Source organism: Peromyscus maniculatus, chromosome 6 (genome assembly GCF_049852395.1).
Source record: "Peromyscus maniculatus bairdii isolate BWxNUB_F1_BW_parent chromosome 6, HU_Pman_BW_mat_3.1, whole genome shotgun sequence".
NCBI lineage: Eukaryota > Metazoa > Chordata > Mammalia > Rodentia > Cricetidae > Peromyscus > Peromyscus maniculatus.
In genome coordinates this window covers 20,266,982-20,284,471 of record NC_134857.1, presented here as the reverse complement: position 1 = coordinate 20,284,471, position 17,490 = coordinate 20,266,982, and the positions used below count along the sequence as shown (strand labels likewise).

The 17,490-nt window shown below is 37.1% G+C and overlaps 1 protein-coding gene across 1 annotated transcript in view; it reads right to left on the bottom strand.

Moving 5' to 3' along the window:
* The window catches only part of Cpa3 (carboxypeptidase A3), a 30,155-nt gene extending 15,602 nt beyond the window's left edge, over positions 1–14,553 (bottom strand). The window contains exons 1-6 of the mRNA XM_006993812.3: positions 14,479–14,553; positions 14,261–14,336; positions 11,265–11,389; positions 1,908–2,010; positions 1,701–1,802; positions 63–164 (exon numbers count right to left, since the gene is read on the bottom strand). Of these exons, the coding sequence (XP_006993874.1) occupies positions 63–164; positions 1,701–1,802; positions 1,908–2,010; positions 11,265–11,389; positions 14,261–14,336; positions 14,479–14,546 (576 nt within the window). The 5' untranslated portion in view covers positions 14,547–14,553. The remainder of the gene's footprint in view (positions 1–62; positions 165–1,700; positions 1,803–1,907; positions 2,011–11,264; positions 11,390–14,260; positions 14,337–14,478) is intronic.
* Positions 14,554–17,490: the final 2,937 nt, after the last annotated feature.

Below are 17,490 nucleotides of genomic sequence, written 5' to 3'. Positions count from 1 at the left end.
ATGTTGTCATTTAGTAAAGTATTGGAGACCAGTCAGAGATTGATTGTGAATGGTTTACTTGCCTGATAGACAAACCACTGACAGAACGCTGGGGAGACCCATTCTCGTGCATGAATGCCACAGTCCATGAAGATAGCCTTTCTTGCTCCATCTTTTTTCCCAATCTGTTGAAACGAGGGATTATTTTGCATTAGCTCTCATATTAGTCCCTTGTCATTTCAGTAGTTCATTTTCTCAAACATTATTTTCCTTGCCTATTGTTGAACATGAAACATGATTATGCATACTGTCCCCAGGGAAAATGATGGCTGCTATTCTGACTATACATAATTCATCATTTGTTACAGGATAATTTTTTTCAATAAAAGTTTTTCCAAGGTTCAGAGCTACTTTTAGGGTTCTTAAAAAGCAAACAAAACAAAAAACAACTCAGTCAGGTGCTAGAGAGATAGCTCAGCAGTTAAGTACTTGCGCTCTCACAGGGGGCCTGAGTTCTGTTCCCAGCATTCATATCTAGTGGCTCACAACTGCTCCAGCTCCAGGGCAACTGACTTCCTCCTTTTGCCCTCTTGGATACCCATACTCACATGTCCATATTCATATGCAGACATCCAAACAAATACATCCTTAATAAATAAAACACATCTTCATAAAACGAAATTTAGTGTCAGTGAGAAGGCTCAGAGGATAAAGGCACTTGTTGCTAAGCCTGATGACCTGAGTTCAGTCTTTAGGACCCATATAATGAAAGGAAAGAACTGACTCCAAAGGTTGTTCTCTGTCATCCACATGCAACTACACACACACACACACACACACACACACACACACACACACACACACACACTAAAAAGTTAAACCACAACCTCTTATTGGACAGGATGCCACATGCATACCTGCAATCCCACCACTCCTGATTTTCAGGTGAGCCTGGGGTATGCAGCAAACTAAATCTTGTGTCAAAAAATATCCTTGTTCCCTCAAAAATAAAGTGTGAACCACACCATATATTGTTTTTCTTACTCCATTGTTAATGTTCTGTGCTGAGATAAGGACTGTAAAGCTAGTTTATAAACTGGATTGAGGTCTGGTACTGTATATGTAGAGTGGGATACAGGACCAGTACCTGATATTTGAAGGACTTCGTTTTAAATGGAGTTCAGACTTAGTTTGGATGGTTGGCGGCATTGAATGAATGGAGATATAGGTTGTGAATGCCTTCTCAGTTATTAATGAGCTACTCAAGCAGCAGAATCTTTGGGTCTACAGAGTCTGGCAGTAGTTGAGTAGCAGTTCCTGCATTGTCCCTTAGCTCTGATGCTTTAACTACTATTCTGGTGTTACACATGCAGGATATTTAACATTTTCATCATGGCATTCATTCACCAGTTTCGTTCCATTTTAATGGACTGGGAAGGAGTTGTAGACAATGACCCTGCAAGACATTGTAACAGAGTTTTCCTGTGAAATATTTCTTGCTTTGCTCATTATGTGATCTCTAGCAGGTGCACACTCCTGGGTTTTTTTTTTGTTTGTTTGTTTGCATGGAAGATTGTAATACATGTTCTTGAATTGACAGTTTGAATATTCAAAAAATGACATGTTTTCCAATTTCAAATTTAGCTCAGCTGCCACAAAGTGACTTTTGTGTCCATGTTTTAAAATAACAAACTAATTAATGGGTCTTGAATTATTTTTACCTTGAGAACATATAATGGGTTATCTTCAACAGTTGATCCGATTTTAATTCTTGAGACCATTTCAGGATGTTTCTCTAACATTTTTTCAGTCCAAGAAACAATCTTAAGAACAAAATCAAATTTGAAGAATTAAAATAAAGGAAAATTGCATAACAACAAAAGAAGACAGTTATTTAAAAAGATCGTAATAGGTATTGTACACTATACCTTGTCCCAGTCGTTGTACTTTGTATAACTATGCCTGCCTGAGACTTCATCTTTCACATCAAACTGTTTCTCTATCTCTTCTTGTAGATCATATATCAGAATTCTGTTAGTCAGAGAATGATAAAACACATTTATCACATGAACACTTTTATCATAGGAAAGGGAACATTTTATCTTTCATTTGCAGGAAAATGCCTCTTCCTCTCCTCTATCTAGAATAGAGCCCACTTCCTCATTGCTCTGCTGTAGCCATCTCCTTTGAATAAGCCGTTGCATGGCTTCTGATCCCCCATCTATCTGAGCTATGCTGACATTTGTAACAGTTCTGGACTCATGTTGCTTTCCAGAACTTAAAACAGCCTTGCCCAGAAGTAGAGATTGTAGTAAATATATATTATGCCTGACATTTTGAAGAATTTTTATGTGAAACATTTCACTAATAAATTTGATATTGCTTATGTTCTTAAATAATATTTGGCATATATTTAGTTAAATAAAATTAATTATATCTATTTTTCCCTTACAATAAAATACTGGCATGTTTGAAATCGTATACCTGATTCATACTGTGACATCATAATGCTCCTAGCCTTCAAAGTGTGCAGACACACATCTATACCACACAGGCAATAGTGGGTATTTTCATGCACAAATCTCCAGAACAGATTTTATTGATTTAGCTTTTGAAATCTGGGGAAAAACTTGAATAACAACGATGGTAATAAAACTGGGGACTTGCCGGGTGGTGGTGGCGCACGCCTTTAATCCCAGCACTTGGGAGGCAGAGCCAGGCGGATCTCTGTGAGTTCGAGGCCAGCCTGGGCTACCAAGTGAGCTCCAGGAAAGGCGCAAAGCTACGCAGAGAAACCCTGTCTCGAAAAACCAAAAAAAAAAAAAAAAAAAAAAAACCAAAAAAAAAAAACCAAAAAAAAAACTGGGGACTTAGCACTTAGCACAAGCTAAGTATTTCTCTAAACTTTTATGTTCATTAAGTCACTTCATCTTCACAGGGGATTTTAAAATTCATTTTACTGATAAAAAAATCTAAGGCACAATGTGTTCAAATACATTATCTAATGATAGAGCTACAATATGGGTGGCTAGTTTGCTTTTCAGGGGGCAAAAAAGGTCAGAAAACGTCATTGAGAGGGGTGACACTGTTGGGGTCAAAAGGTTTACGCCTCCACTTTCAATTTCCATCTTTTTTTGCATCAACACATCTCACTATTCCAAGATCTTATAGACTGGAGAAATACTGGCCACTCAAGGTCTGCCTGTATTTAATTTTCAGCTCTGACTTCCCTCCTGAACTTCTTCTAAACACATCAAACTACCTACCCTTAATTCTCTTGTACTCTATCCTAAATGTGTTTAACATGGACCAGATTCCACTTTACATACATTATTTGATCCTGTCAATATTATCACTATTTAAATAATCAGGAAATTATTGCTCAGAAATATTATATGCTTATAATTTGTAACTTTATACATATTAGTTTATTTATTGAATGTGTGTGTGTGCACACTCATGTGTGTATGTGTGTGTGTAGTTCAAAGGCAAATCAGAGGAGTCAGTTCTCTCTTCCCATGTGGGTATCTGAAACCAAACCCAGACACACTGACTCATCAGCACACTCCTTTCCTCACCTAAGCACATCGCCAGCCCTGTAGTTAAAATGTCTATGTATTCAGAGTTGGGAATTAGAATCCAAAATACTTCAGCTTTGTTTCAAAAGTTCTGTTTTCATTGTGCACACAAATATTTTAATGTATTTTTGTTTGTGGATTTACTATCAAGGTTTATGAACTTGTTTTTGAACTCATGTAGTAGGAAATTACATGCATAATAAAATCTAATGCCGAGTAAAGTACCTCTTTATTCTTATCTTCAAAAAATCTTTTGCTGGAATAATTTTTTTACTTTAAAATTTTATTTATTTTTTCTTTTTTTGAAACAGGGTTTCTCTGTGTAACAGCGCTGGCTGTCCTAGAACTCACTCTATAGATCAAGCTGATCTCAAACTCACAGAGATATGCTGCCTCTGTCTCCTGAGTGCTGGGATTAAAGGTGTGCACCACCACTGCCCTGCTTTGTTAGAATAATTTTAGAAAATAAAATCACCAGAAAAGTGGTTTCTTGATAAAAATCTTGATATTATGGATAAGTTTGAGAAGAATTTGGCTAAAATTGGACTTTTGGATATTTCAGCAAAATGTTGTATATTTTGACTATCTTTTGTATATTTTCAAACTAGTCTTGTAAGTGGCATTTTCTCCAGTAAACTTTTAAATTGGTTATTATTAAGATTAAAATACATTTGTTTTGGTTACACTTATGTATTGCCTATTTTATTGGTTTTAAACTTATTGGCCTTCCACTTTTAAATTATAGTTATGTATTAAGGGTTTCCTATGCAATTACTTTCTCTGTGACAAATTGTGTTTTCTTCTTTACTTTTCCCATTACTATTTCCTTGCTTTATTGTGTTGGTTAAAACATAGAAAAATAGTACAACTGGAAGAGGGCATTGTTTTCTTTTGTTTTTTTAAATTCTGCTTTTGATTGGAAAAAGTCTATCTATCATTCCCCATTAAGTATGATGTTGAATGCCACTTGTGATTAATATTTTAGGGTATACTTAGATGATCTTTGTATTATATCTCATTAAGGCAAAGTTGCATTGATGTCTATTATTGCTTCCTGAGTGTGTTAAATACTGTGTTATAGCTGCAGAAGATTTACAAACATCCTTTTTGCTTCTTTTACATAAAGTTTTAAAATTTGTGTTTAACCTAGAAGGAACAGATAAAGTGAGTCTCTGGGAAAACGACTTGCTTAAAAACAAGCCATATCAGAGGACACAGAAAAGTAAAGGTACCTGACAATATGACACAATGAGCATAGAGGATCCTTGATATTGGTCCAAATGGTCCAACGCCTCTGGGTAGCTCCTGTACCTTCTAAGGATGTCACTCTTATAGTATGAAAATCATGATTATAATGACAGTCTTTTACCTAACACAAAAATTATAATCAATATATTCTATTCTGAGGCACAGAAAGCTGTGGATTAAAATAGAAATATTTTTTAAATATTTAAAAGAAATAATTGAAAATTTGTGATGAAGCTCTGTGTCTGAATTATGTAACTTCTTATTGACTCTATACAAAGGTAGTGTCCTGCTTTTGCTCATGAGATGACATTTTCTGTTTGTTAGCAGCAAATCCTGAGCTTAAGAAGGTGCTATCTGTCCTCTAATGTACTCTTTAGTCATGTAGACATACACTCAAGTCATCCAATAAGTGCAGCAGCTTAGGTTCAAATGCTTTTGATTTTAAAACTCAGTTCTACTCTTGATGCTAGATCTTGAGCAGATTAAATATTTCTCTGACCTTCATTTTTTTCCCTTTTCTAATGAGACCAGATATATCACCCAGGGTTATGAAGAATAGGGCTGAATAGGTGATGAGTTGTGCTCAGCATTCATTAGGCATAGAGTGAACCTAAGAACAGCGAGGTTGTTTCACAGTTGGCAACCACTGTACAGAGTTAACACCCTTTAACTATATTTGACTATTTGTAGTCATGTGATTCATTGACATCCTCCTTCCCCAATTTCTTACGTTGAGTTAAAACACTGCAAAGGTCCTCTACTTGGTTTCTTTTTGAGAGTTGGCTTATAGATATGGCTCTGATGCTGAACACAAGAGTTGTGTACTCCTAATTAGAATTTATTTAGCACATAGTAGCAAACCACCTACAAATGTGGATTCTTGTTAGGAGCACTGACAGAATTATTATGCACACATATTTAACTCACTGTCTGCTTCACATTTTCCTTATAAATTTTGGATTTCTGAGGATTTAAAGTTTTAAGAGCAATTTTGGATTTGGGCATGTTGCACTAAATTTCTCAGGAAGCTTGAAGGGGCTTGAAAATGTGTTTTGCAGAGTTGCTACAGATACAGTTAATTGCTTCAATCTCTAAAGAAAACACATAACTTTTGTTCCACTTGCATTAATAAAAGTAGGCTAATCAAGCATACTAGCATACTAAGTAAGTCACTAGCTTTATCTAATTGAGACAATTATTTAACAGGGTGGATTTATGTTTGAAGCACGAATTTGTATCTGGATGAACATTATTAGTAATTAATTACTGATGTAGAGTGTTGAATATCACTGTGTGAGTCTGTATATTTCTACGTGGCATTTCTGTGTAATCTTGTAGAGTTCTTATCACAATTTTATTCTGTTGTCATTTGAGTTTTATTGTATTAACAGCTGGTTTCTGAAATTAACTTATATGAACAACTTTATTTTCTAATTTTAACATTTTATCAAAGAAAAGACAATGCTAGAGATTATCTCAATGTGTAAAATCCATAAAAACATTTAGAGTTTTAACTGCAGATTGAAATATGGTATCTGCCTTCTGACAACTAGTCCAGTATATGCATTTATCATTAAACATGCATTCACCAGTCTGCTTGGGCTTCTTAGTATACACTGGTTAGTTGCACTTTGTATTCGGCCTTTTATGACTTTGTAAAAATATAAATAAAAAGGAACTAAGCATTCTATTTTAAAATCAAATCTGTTTTAGTAGCTGAATTTTCTGAAAACTAAAAAAAGTATCATGCATAAGTGCTTTAAACTGAAAAATCATTTGTGTGCACTGCTTAATGAAGAGTGTCTAAGTGAATCATGTGTCCTACCAGTTTCTGTGGTCCAGTCAGCCTGGCATTTTGTTCTTAGAACTCTCCTTTGTTATTGACTGACACATAGTAATGCACATAATTCATATGCAAATAAAATTATGGATTTGAATATAGAATTTGAAATGGTTTTTGTTTTTAAAGATTGCTTTCCACATTTACATTTATGAGGGAGATATTTAATTACATGTCTTTCCCATGTGTGAAGCTAAATTGAGAAATTCTAGAAACCCTGTTGTAGAATGATAAGTCTAATTTTAGCAAATAGTTTAACATTTTGCTTCTTGATGTAGGAAGCAAGAAACTATCTGGGTCAGAGATTAAATGACACTTATTGTGAGGATCTTATTTACACTTTACAGGATCAGGGCCATTTCAGGACCGAAGAGGGAAAGGACGAGTATTTGATTAGATGCATGGTGTCAACCTCTGCCTCAGTCTTCCAGTGATTCACTTAACCATCTATAATCATGTCAAAAATTGCACATTTTGTCTGCATTGGAAGAGCAATGAAGAAAACAGAACTCTTCAAGCCAGAATATATAGAATTTGGCTGAGCACTACTGTAGTCTAGTTTGAGCTGGAACTTTGCAAAATCAAGTAATACTAGGAATTGATATCAGATCTCTATTAATTACTTAAAGTGAAGGGTGTAGCCCTCTGGAGCACAAATCACAAGTGAGAAGTTAGGTTTTGGAGTGAATCTATGTAGAGGATGTGAGGTCCTTGTGCTCACAGAGCACTATAGAAAGCTTGCAGGCTTTTCTCTTTAACAGAAGGGATTTATACCTGTTTTCTGCCCAGAAAGTTGGGACTGGATGTAGTTAACAATCTGGGGATTTTTTTTTTTTTTATCTGTAGGGTCATGCCTCATTCAAATCCAGAGATTGCTGAGCATTGTTTCTCAGTCAGTAAAACCCATTCTTAAGAAAGAGTCCCGTGCACTTTGCAGAGGAGTCTACTATTCTGCTTGTTCCAAACCCTTCCTTCCTAGACTCTTATTCTGGCCGTTGTTTCTTAGTCAATAGAACCTATTCTTATGGAGGAAGTTTCAGGTACTTTGCAAAAGAGTTTTGATGCAACCATGCCTTAAGTTTAATTGTGATAATTGTTATGAGGAAACTTTTTTCCTAAGTTATACTATACTTAAATATGTCAAATATAATCTTTTCAGGGTCAGACTCTATAAGTTTGAACTCAGGTAACTACATCGTGTTGAACCGGATTTCCTTCCAGCCTCACACAGCTCATTTCTCTGCTGGCTATAGTGTTTGAAGGTATACCCACAAATCTAGAGACATAATGACCAGTATTATTTAGGGTGGAGGAGTTGTTTCTTTCAGATGAAAAGATCAAGATGCAACCAAATTTAGTGTAATATGACAGAATGTCCCAGGGGTTTCTGCAATCTGAAATCTCTGCAAGGTACCTGTTTCTAATTTTAATGGTTCTATTTATGAAAATTTAGAAGAACATATACAAACATGTTAATCAAAAAGTTTGAATGCTCAAGTTTCTGTATTTGCATCACAGTCTTCTTGAAGCAATAGCAAAAACAAAATCAGTGTCCAATAATTAATTCAATAATTTCTACTATTTTAAAAACTAGAATCAAGAGTGTTTTTATATTTGCTTTTATTTTAAGCAATAACATGCTTATGATACTATAATATATCATAAATATGGTTCAGCTGTGGTGGGTCACAGCACACCTTACTATGCAATACAATATTATAGACATCAATATCTTTACTTTATTAGAAGCAAAAAGGCCTTTTGAATAAAGCATTAACTTCCACAGTGAAATAGGCTGTAGCAAGTTCAAAAGGAAAGAGGTAACATTTATTGATGTTTGACATGATGATAGTTCATGGTGAGGTTAAAAACACATCCCTCAATATCATCTGAGTGTTTGAAGGTATAAAAACACAGTTTATTTTCTAAATTGTGAATTGGTTTATGATATTCATCACAAGGATATTTTCTTGTTTGTATCAATGGTCCCAGGACTCAGACTGGTACATGACCCATGGTTGTTGTTCAATTATAATTTCCTTTTACTGTTCCAGGGGGTAGAATGATTTACTCCTTAACTGGTTATTTAAAATTCTCTCTTCTGTAGTTTAAGTCTTATTCTATTACTTTGCTTTTGTTGAGGTCATTTTTTTCTCCTAAAGAATATAATTAATTTATTGATTATTCTCTCTCTCTCTCTCTCTCTCTCTCTCTCTCTCTCTCTCTCTCTCTCTCTCTCTCTCTCTCCCTCCCTCCCACTCCCTCTCTCTCTCTTTGTGTGTGTGTGAATAATAAATTTCTTTTTATATGTCAGGATGATTAAAAAAAGAAGACAGTGTTAGTCATTACCCATAGCTCACGAACCCTGGGCTGACTGCTAATCAGTTATGATGATGTGCCCTTGCTTAGGCTGTCCTGCTTGTTCATATCTGAGCTCTCTCCTTATGGAACTAGAAGATGTAGGCTACTGTCATTTATTTAGATCAGAACAAATGTAAGATGGAGAGTAAACTGCCAATAACCCTATCACCTCTACAAATATACTCCAATAGTCTGAAAGAAATTGTAAATTTTATCTTCTATACACAGCACTTAAATGTTTGTCGGGCCCAATTTTAAAATAGTTCCATTGTATGGATGTAACTGTAAAATATTTTACTGAATGAGGTAACCCAGACCCAGGAAGACAAATGCCAAATGCCATATGTTCTCTCCTATTTGTGGAATCTAACTCCAACTCTTTAGATGTAAGTAGATAACCTGGAATAAATGCAGAAACCAGCAAAGTAGAAAGGGAGAAGAACTTAACCTGAGGAAGGTACAGGGAGAAAGCAGAGGAAAATAACACTAAGAATATTTGAAAAAGCTGTAGAAAAACATTTTGTTTTATAAATGTACTTAAACACACCCAAGGAGTTAATGTGGAGTTAATAGGGTTCTGCCACATGAGGTGATAAAGGTCCTCCTATGGAGCCACAGACTAAAAAAACCCCCATTTCTAGTCAAGGCTAGCCTCCCTTCATGCTGTTGGTCAGGGGTCCAAGGCACACCCCCCAGAAACAATATAGGTGATTGCCCTTGCCCTTGGTTGTCTCCCATACCTTGAAGGTAAGACCTATATTTGAAGACACTACACATTTCAGACACAGAGCTTGCTGCAACAGATCTGGAAACCTTCTCCCTGAGGATTAGCTTTTACCATATCAGAAGGTGTATGCAAGCTGCCAAGGGAGAGAAGCATTTAACAGTCCTACCTGCTTGAAAAACCTATGAACCATAACAATGATCATCTGGCAAGGCAAGATATTCCCTAGTGACACTTTTATTCTTCCTTCCTTCTTTTTTCTTTTTGTGCTTTTTGTTTTGTTTTGTTTTTTTTGAGACAGGGTCTCTCTATGTAGACCAGACTGTCCTTGAACTCACAGAAATCCTCCTGCTTCTTCTTCCACAGTGCTGGGATTAAAAGCATGTGCCACCACGCTAGATTACTGGCACTTTTATATTAAGAGTAAACAATAGCTGTCTAGTTGGACTTAAGGCTCATTCAGTAAGAAGGAATTCATCGCTGGAGAGGTCATAGAGCCTAGAGCAGTGGTTCGGTTCTCAACCTTCTTAATGCTGTGACCCTTTAATACAGTTCTTCACATTGTGGTGACCCCAAACATAAAAATATTTTCATTGCTAATTTATAACTGTAATTTTGCTACTGCTATGCATAATAATGTAAATATTTTTTGCCCAAAGGATCATGACCCACAGGTTGGGAACCAATGCCCTAGAGAAAAACCTATTACTGCCATTTCCCTAAGTCAATATAGTTTCTACCTACATTCTAAGTACTTATCCACATACCCATAGACTTAACTCTAACCTTTCACCAAAGAAGCTTCATTTTGCAAGAGATGGGATCTTGCAGAGATCCACAGCTGGTCAACATCACAAAGAATAAGTGACTGTGGGAAGCCAAGCCCTAGTTTGTACATCTAGGATACAATCTTTCCACCTAAGTTGAGGAAAACCTTGGAAGAGAGGGCAGAAAGATGGTAAAAACCAGAAGATCAGGATTTCTGAAAGATAGTAACTTCTAGACATAACAGATTTGCTTTGCCCGTGAAATCCCAACAATATAGTTGCCTACACAAGATCTGCATAATGATCACAGCAGTCAACATGCCAACATGGATGGGACAAATTTGACAAGACCCACTACTAGGTGAAGAGCTACAATAAGTCTATAACTGCTGAAGGAGGGATAATCAGTTTTCTTCAGGGATGAGACTCATGATATGTTATATAGTCCCATGTGGTCAGCCCTAAACACATGTACTTATGAACAACACTAAGTGGTCTCAGTAAGTGTGTGTGTGTGTGTGTGTGTGTGTGTGTGTGTGTGTGTGTGTGTGTGTGTATAAATAATTATAGAAGATGAGATTATGAATTCCAGAGGGTGCAGATGGAAGGACACAGGAAGAGATGGAGGATGGAGAGAGAGGATTGGAAATGATGGAAATACAGTGTATTCATGCATAAAATCCACCCCCCCAACCCTCAAAGATTTATAAAACATCCTAAAGATTTCAAAGTTACTCAAACTCTATGAAACATAAATAGGGACTTACTCATAGTTCATTTTATGTTGTTCCAAGGTAGACTGGATAGTTTGAGATTCCTTCTCACTAACTCGGAAATCCACTGTCATATTAGCAGCAACATCATGGATAGCATCTGGATACCAGAAATCAAGCTGCAGAGACAAGCTCATTGTTAGCTGTAGCTTGTTTGTTTACCAAACATGTATACAGTTAAAAAGCTGGGCATGGCCATGCATACCTATAACTTCAGAACTATGGGGATAAAAACACGACGATTTCTGGGGCTTGCTGGTTACTGAGTTCAGGGAGAAATCCTTTCTCAAAGAAAAAAGGCAAAGTGATAAAGATATTTGAACATTTCTTCAGGCCTCGATTTTCAAATGGATATCATATAGGTTATCCAGAAACAAGAGAGCATGTGTTATAGCACACACAGATACCACACACACACACTGGCCATGTTTTATGCATCATAAAATGGTGTAGAGCTCTCTGTAACTAATAAGCTAATGAAAAATGTATTGACAAATGTATTTAAGAAGTGTTGAATATCAAGGAGTAGGAAATAAATTAATTTATACTAACTAGCATTTTAGGACAATGCACTTGTCAAAGCCAATAGAAGAGACAACTTCTTTGGTTAATCTCCCTTCGCTTCTATCATTTTGGATGTGAATAGGATTATTTCATAATTGATTTAACCACAGCTGTCTATAATCTGGCTTTTAGAACTTTTTGGCTCCTCCCATGGATTTCTTTGTGAATTCTGGAATTCCTGGGAGGTTTGTATTTGTCAAGAAGGTGTACTTTATTAATTTTATTATTTTAATAATACATCCTTGATCAAGTCATTGGAACTGATTATTTTTCAGTGTTCCTTAATGAAAAAAAAAACATGGCCAATAGGACTCCCTGGTAAGTACTCTGGATATAGTGAGATGAATATGTATCCTTAGACATTCTGAGATTTCATAAGTGATGATTTCCTCTTTGCTATGTTCCCATAGCTAATTTCAGCAATTTCATTAATAAGCCCACAAGGACAAAATTCTGGTTAAAATAGAGAAGATTTCATTTCTTGGGTTTCTTTAAAATTACAGTCACTTTTGGAGCCAAGTGAAGTATAAATTCTCAGTCTAGGGGATGGGAGAGAGAAGCCCTGTGTCTGCCTAAGAGAAGCAAAGGAGATGCTCAGTCTCCACCATCACACCGACCTGGGAGATGCAAAGGAGAAGCCCAATCTCTAGCATCACATCCCACCTGGAAGATGTGAAGGAGATGCTCAGTCTACCATCACAACAAGATTGAGGCATGTCCGAGTTATCTTTGACATCTCTTAGTTACATCACACGTTAACTCTTGGGCCATCTATTACAGGACAACATGAGGTTTTTATGAACCAACCAACATGTCTGTTTACTTTGAAACATCATTCCATAAGTTGGACACATCAGGAGTTAGTTTATGGGCTAGATATCAGCATTACACAATAGTAATATCTGTGTTAAAGAAAGAAAACATGGAGAAAGAATTGCAAGCTCAAAGAACTGTTGTGAACATTTACTAAGTAGCAAGCACAGAGGTGGATGCCACAGAAGTGTCTTACAGGGAAATTGTAAGAGGAGGTTTTATGTAGCAGACAATGCTGAGTACACATATTTCTATTATGTTAGCCAACAGCAGAGGAAGGGGAAGGATGTCCTCACATAGAAAGAGCAAGGCAACTTCCTGCAGGATATATTGGCCCATCTGAGTCTTGTAGAAACCAGAAAGACTTAGTCAGATGAAAAATTAGAAAATAGCATTCCTCATGAGAAAATGGGTACAAGATTAGTGAAATTGTGATGTCAGTGACTCTCTAGGGGCAGGAAACAGAGAAGAGGGGCTTAGGACTAAAGAGTATAGCCATATGGCAAATCACAGAGGACACTGGCCACACCAAAACCCACAGAAAATGCTTTAAAAATTTTTTTTAAACAAAACCAGAAGCCTGTGGCATCATTTGCTGCTGCTGCTGCTGCTGCTGCCGCTGCTGCTGCTGGAAAATGGGAGATAATCAGCTGCATGTTACAGAAGAAGAGGTGGGTGCCCTGTGAGCATCTGTAACTTGCCTAAGTCCACAAAGCCAATCTGGCTCTAAAGAGCATGCCATCCTCATAGACATTTTCAAATTAGGAGGCACAGCTGTCAAGTTTTAAGATTGCAGTGAACAGTTGGCTTTGTGGGAGGCAGGACTAATTTAATACCCTGGATGTGCTAGGAAACAGACATTGGAAATGCTCCAGTAAGAGGCAGGGTGGACTTGCTATTGGCATCAGAGGAGGTGATGGTGTGTGAGGAATACTTACTGTTTTGACTGAAGAGATGAGCGTGACTAGAATGAAAGCCAGGCTTGGTTCTGGGTTTAAATGTGATGTGTAATCTCAGCCCTTTTACTTACTATCTTTCTACTTCAGGTTCTGTGTTTTAAAGGTGTTATATTGTAAATCTGCTGGTAAACATGAAACAGAAGGAAGGTAACTGGGACAAAGTGCCTTGTATAAAAGGGGTGGCTAAACCAATGATAGAGAATGTCCCTTTTTCTGTTGAGTTTAAGGAACTCTTTACAGTTAAGAATTTCCTTTGAAAGTGTACCCACTCTTAGCAAAGCTAGCGTCGGCCGGTACTTTACTCTCATTAGTTTGTACTTGAACAGAAGTCCCCGGGAGAAATTGGAGTGGATGTCAGGGGTAGGTTCATGCAGAATACAGACAGGAGAGAAAGGGGGCAATGAGAAAGGTGCCAAGAATGTCCCTTGTTTTACATATTTATTTAGAAGCTGTTGGTTGTGAAGCTGGAAGGAAAAGCAGTCAACTATGGAAACAAAACTGAGGTGTTGGTTACTGATGAGTTATCTCAATGGTTCCTGTCATCTCTAGTTGTTTGTCAGCTTTGGTAGCCCTGTGGGCATTGAAGATAAAATGAGAAAGAATATCTCTTAGACAATAAAAGAGAAAGATATAACACCCCTTTGAATGCTTTACCTCAATGGTTTTGGTCAAGTCCTTTAAGACACTTGCTTGCTTTTCATCCTGGGGCTTCACACGGAATACCTTCTCCCTTCAAGTAGTCAAAAGACAAAAATTAAAGAAGTAAAAAACCCAATCCAAAACAAAACAAAACAAAAACTCTATGAATTGTAAAGACATGTTCCTTCATTTTCTTCTCACCCAGAGACTGGACCAAAGGAAGGGAAATTTACCTGTCAAAGCGGACAGAAGCAGTAGCAAGCGTGGTGGAGACAACAAGCATAAGCCAAAAGAACTTCATGGTTCTTCTCTACTTGGCTGGCCCCCTCTACTGGTTTTATACCTCAGCTTTTATCTCAATGAGCAGCTGATTTCCTTTGGGGTTTCGAGGGATGAACTATCTTCCCTCCTCATATTTTTACAGTTGAGGGGTGGACAGGCATGTGAATATCTAGGCTTCTTACTACTTTCTTAATAATAGGAAATACAAACTTCTCAGAAAAAGAATGAGAAGAAAATTACTTTAGCAGGTAACTTGCCCCAAGTGATAGGATGGAGCTAGTCACAAAGCTGGGACAGGGACTTAGTTCTGTTTGTTCTAAAATACTAGCCTCTCAGTAAGCTTGAATTGAACAGCAGATGAAATCTATTTATATGTCTTAAACACAAAAGTTATTGATATAGTTACTTTTTGTGTATATGCTTATATGTGTGGAGTGGAGTTTGTGCACGGCATGATGTGTGTGGGGACTAGAGGACAACTTACATAGAGAATAGATTCTATCCTTCCATCATGTGGTTCTCTGGGGATTGGACTTGGTGGAAAGTGCCTTTATTCATTGAGCCATTGAACTGGCCTCTATCTTCATCTTAAAATTTACAATTATAACCTCGAATGGATTTGAGTAACTGCCAGAGAACTTTGATGCATAGTCTTAAGTAATGAAACTGTATAGAGTTATGGTTGTTTTTCTTTTCTTTTCCTCCCTTCCTCCCTTCCTCTCTCTCTCTCTCTCTCTCTCTCTCTCTCTCTCTCTCTCTCTCTCTCTCTCTCTCTCTTCTTTGTTTCTTAGGGATGTAGGGACAAGGTATTGCTATGTAGCCCAGATTGGCCTTAAACTCAGAAACTTCTTGCCTCAGTCTTATCAGCTCTAGGATTACAAGTGTGTTCTACCATGTCAAGCTTGGTTACATATTATAATTATCAAAATAGTATTGTTGGAGGATGTCCTTATTACTGAGGAGGAGTGGATACTCCATTCAAAAGATCTTCATGTGTTCTCCCAAGAATCTTGTCTAAACGCTGAGGATAAGAAAGAAGAAATTTTTTTTTATACAAATGCCTTATGTCTTCATTGGTCAAGGTTGCCAAGGATAGAAACTCTCAGAGGAAAGGCTTGCACCGCTGCTTTTTCCCAAAGATGTGTTGGATAAGGGCAAACAGAAAGGAAAAGCTTCTGTTTAGATTTAGACAAACTTAAAATGGCTCCTAAACCTCTGCTGTACCAAAGTGTACAGTGTCTTGCCTTGGTTCCTTATCTGTAAAGTAAGGATGCTAAGAAGATGCTGATGAATAATGGTGGGGGTTACCTGCGATAGTATATGCAAGTGAGTTGGTATCTGGTAAAGGGCTATGAAGCATAAGCTCACCTTCAGGTGCTATGAAGAGACATTTGGTCACTGTCAGGGCAGAGCTGATTGGTATTAGTATGTATCATGTGGCAGATTTAAGTAGAGACAGTATTAAGATTTAGGGATGAAACCTCTGCATTTATGTTGATGTCTCCTACTTCAAGAAACAGAACTAGGTTTCTAGGTACTTTATCTTCAGATTTAAAAACCTGTAATTGGCCACTGAAAATTACTTTACAAATTGTAAGAAAGTGAAAAAAACAAAACAAAAGAACCAAACACACAAACAAAAACTCCCTTAATTCTGGCAGTCTAAGGCATTTTTATGAAGTTTTTTGTGTTTTGTTTGTTTGTTTTTAATTAGTCTTAAAACTCTGCCACTGAGCCTGGTGACCTGAGCTGGATCTCTGGGAACTATATGGCAGAAGGAAAGAATCAACTCACCTGGGCTATCCTGAATGTCTGCATTTTTCTTGTATAAAGTTGGGAATAGGCTTGATTTTCCTAGGGATCTCGATGATTTGAGGACAGTGGTAACCTCATGATAGTACTGTACTGATAAACTAAGTGCATCTTTAGACTTGTAATATCTATTATCTGTTGATGACTCTGTGTTTATGGTAATATTTTGACCTACCATACATTCAGTATCACTGTGCCCCACAATCCGTTTACCCTTTAAGCAATTGGCAATAGATTTTAGGAATATTCAGGAAACTTTTACTCAGAATGTGTTATTCCTTGGCAGACAGTTTAATGTAGCCTCCTATCACCATATCAAAGTTTATAAAAAGGCTCATCCTATATGGAAAGCAGAATAAATAGTTATGAGACGTCATGCCATCTCAGGATGGACTATGTCAGCTTGTGGTATTTCACAGGATAAACAAGTCTCTTCAAATTAGAAGCTTAATACTTCACACAGCAATAAGCTTCTATCTTTTGGAGCCCCAGGCTCTCAGAACTTTTATGACCAAGCTAATCTAAGCACATGTTGAGATATTGCTTCATTTTTTAGCTCTACCTTTCCACTCTAACATTATTACCATCAAAGGAATGTCACAGAAAATGGAAGTGAAAGTTTCTTGTGAGTTAGTAGGATCTTTTTAATGATTTTTCTTCTTAAAATTCAATCTAATGAACTGCTAGAATATCTTTAGATATCCCATTAAAGAGTGCACTGAGAGGAAATGCTGCAGGCTGCAGAAATACAAAGTAGAAATTCAGCTGACTATGGCAAAGCTATTACCTGGAAGAATCAAGAATTTTTTCCAGAGGAAGCCAAGGCTCAAGGAGTATTTGGTGTTGTTTTGTAGCCAAAAGTTTTCCTGTGTCCTGCCTGGTCCATAGCTGCTCAGACCCAAGTAAACACACTGCTTAGCCATTAGCTCAGGCTAACTACTAACTAGCTCTTACACTTAAACTCAGCCCATTTCTGTTAATCCATATGTCACCACATATTTCGTGGCTTTACCTGTGTGCCATTACATACTGCTCCCTGGATGGCGGGCTAGCATCTCCTGACTCAGCCTTCCTCTTCTCAGAATTCTCCTTGTCTGCTTATCTTACCTGTACTTCCTTCCTGGCTACTGGCCAATCAGTGTTTTATTAAA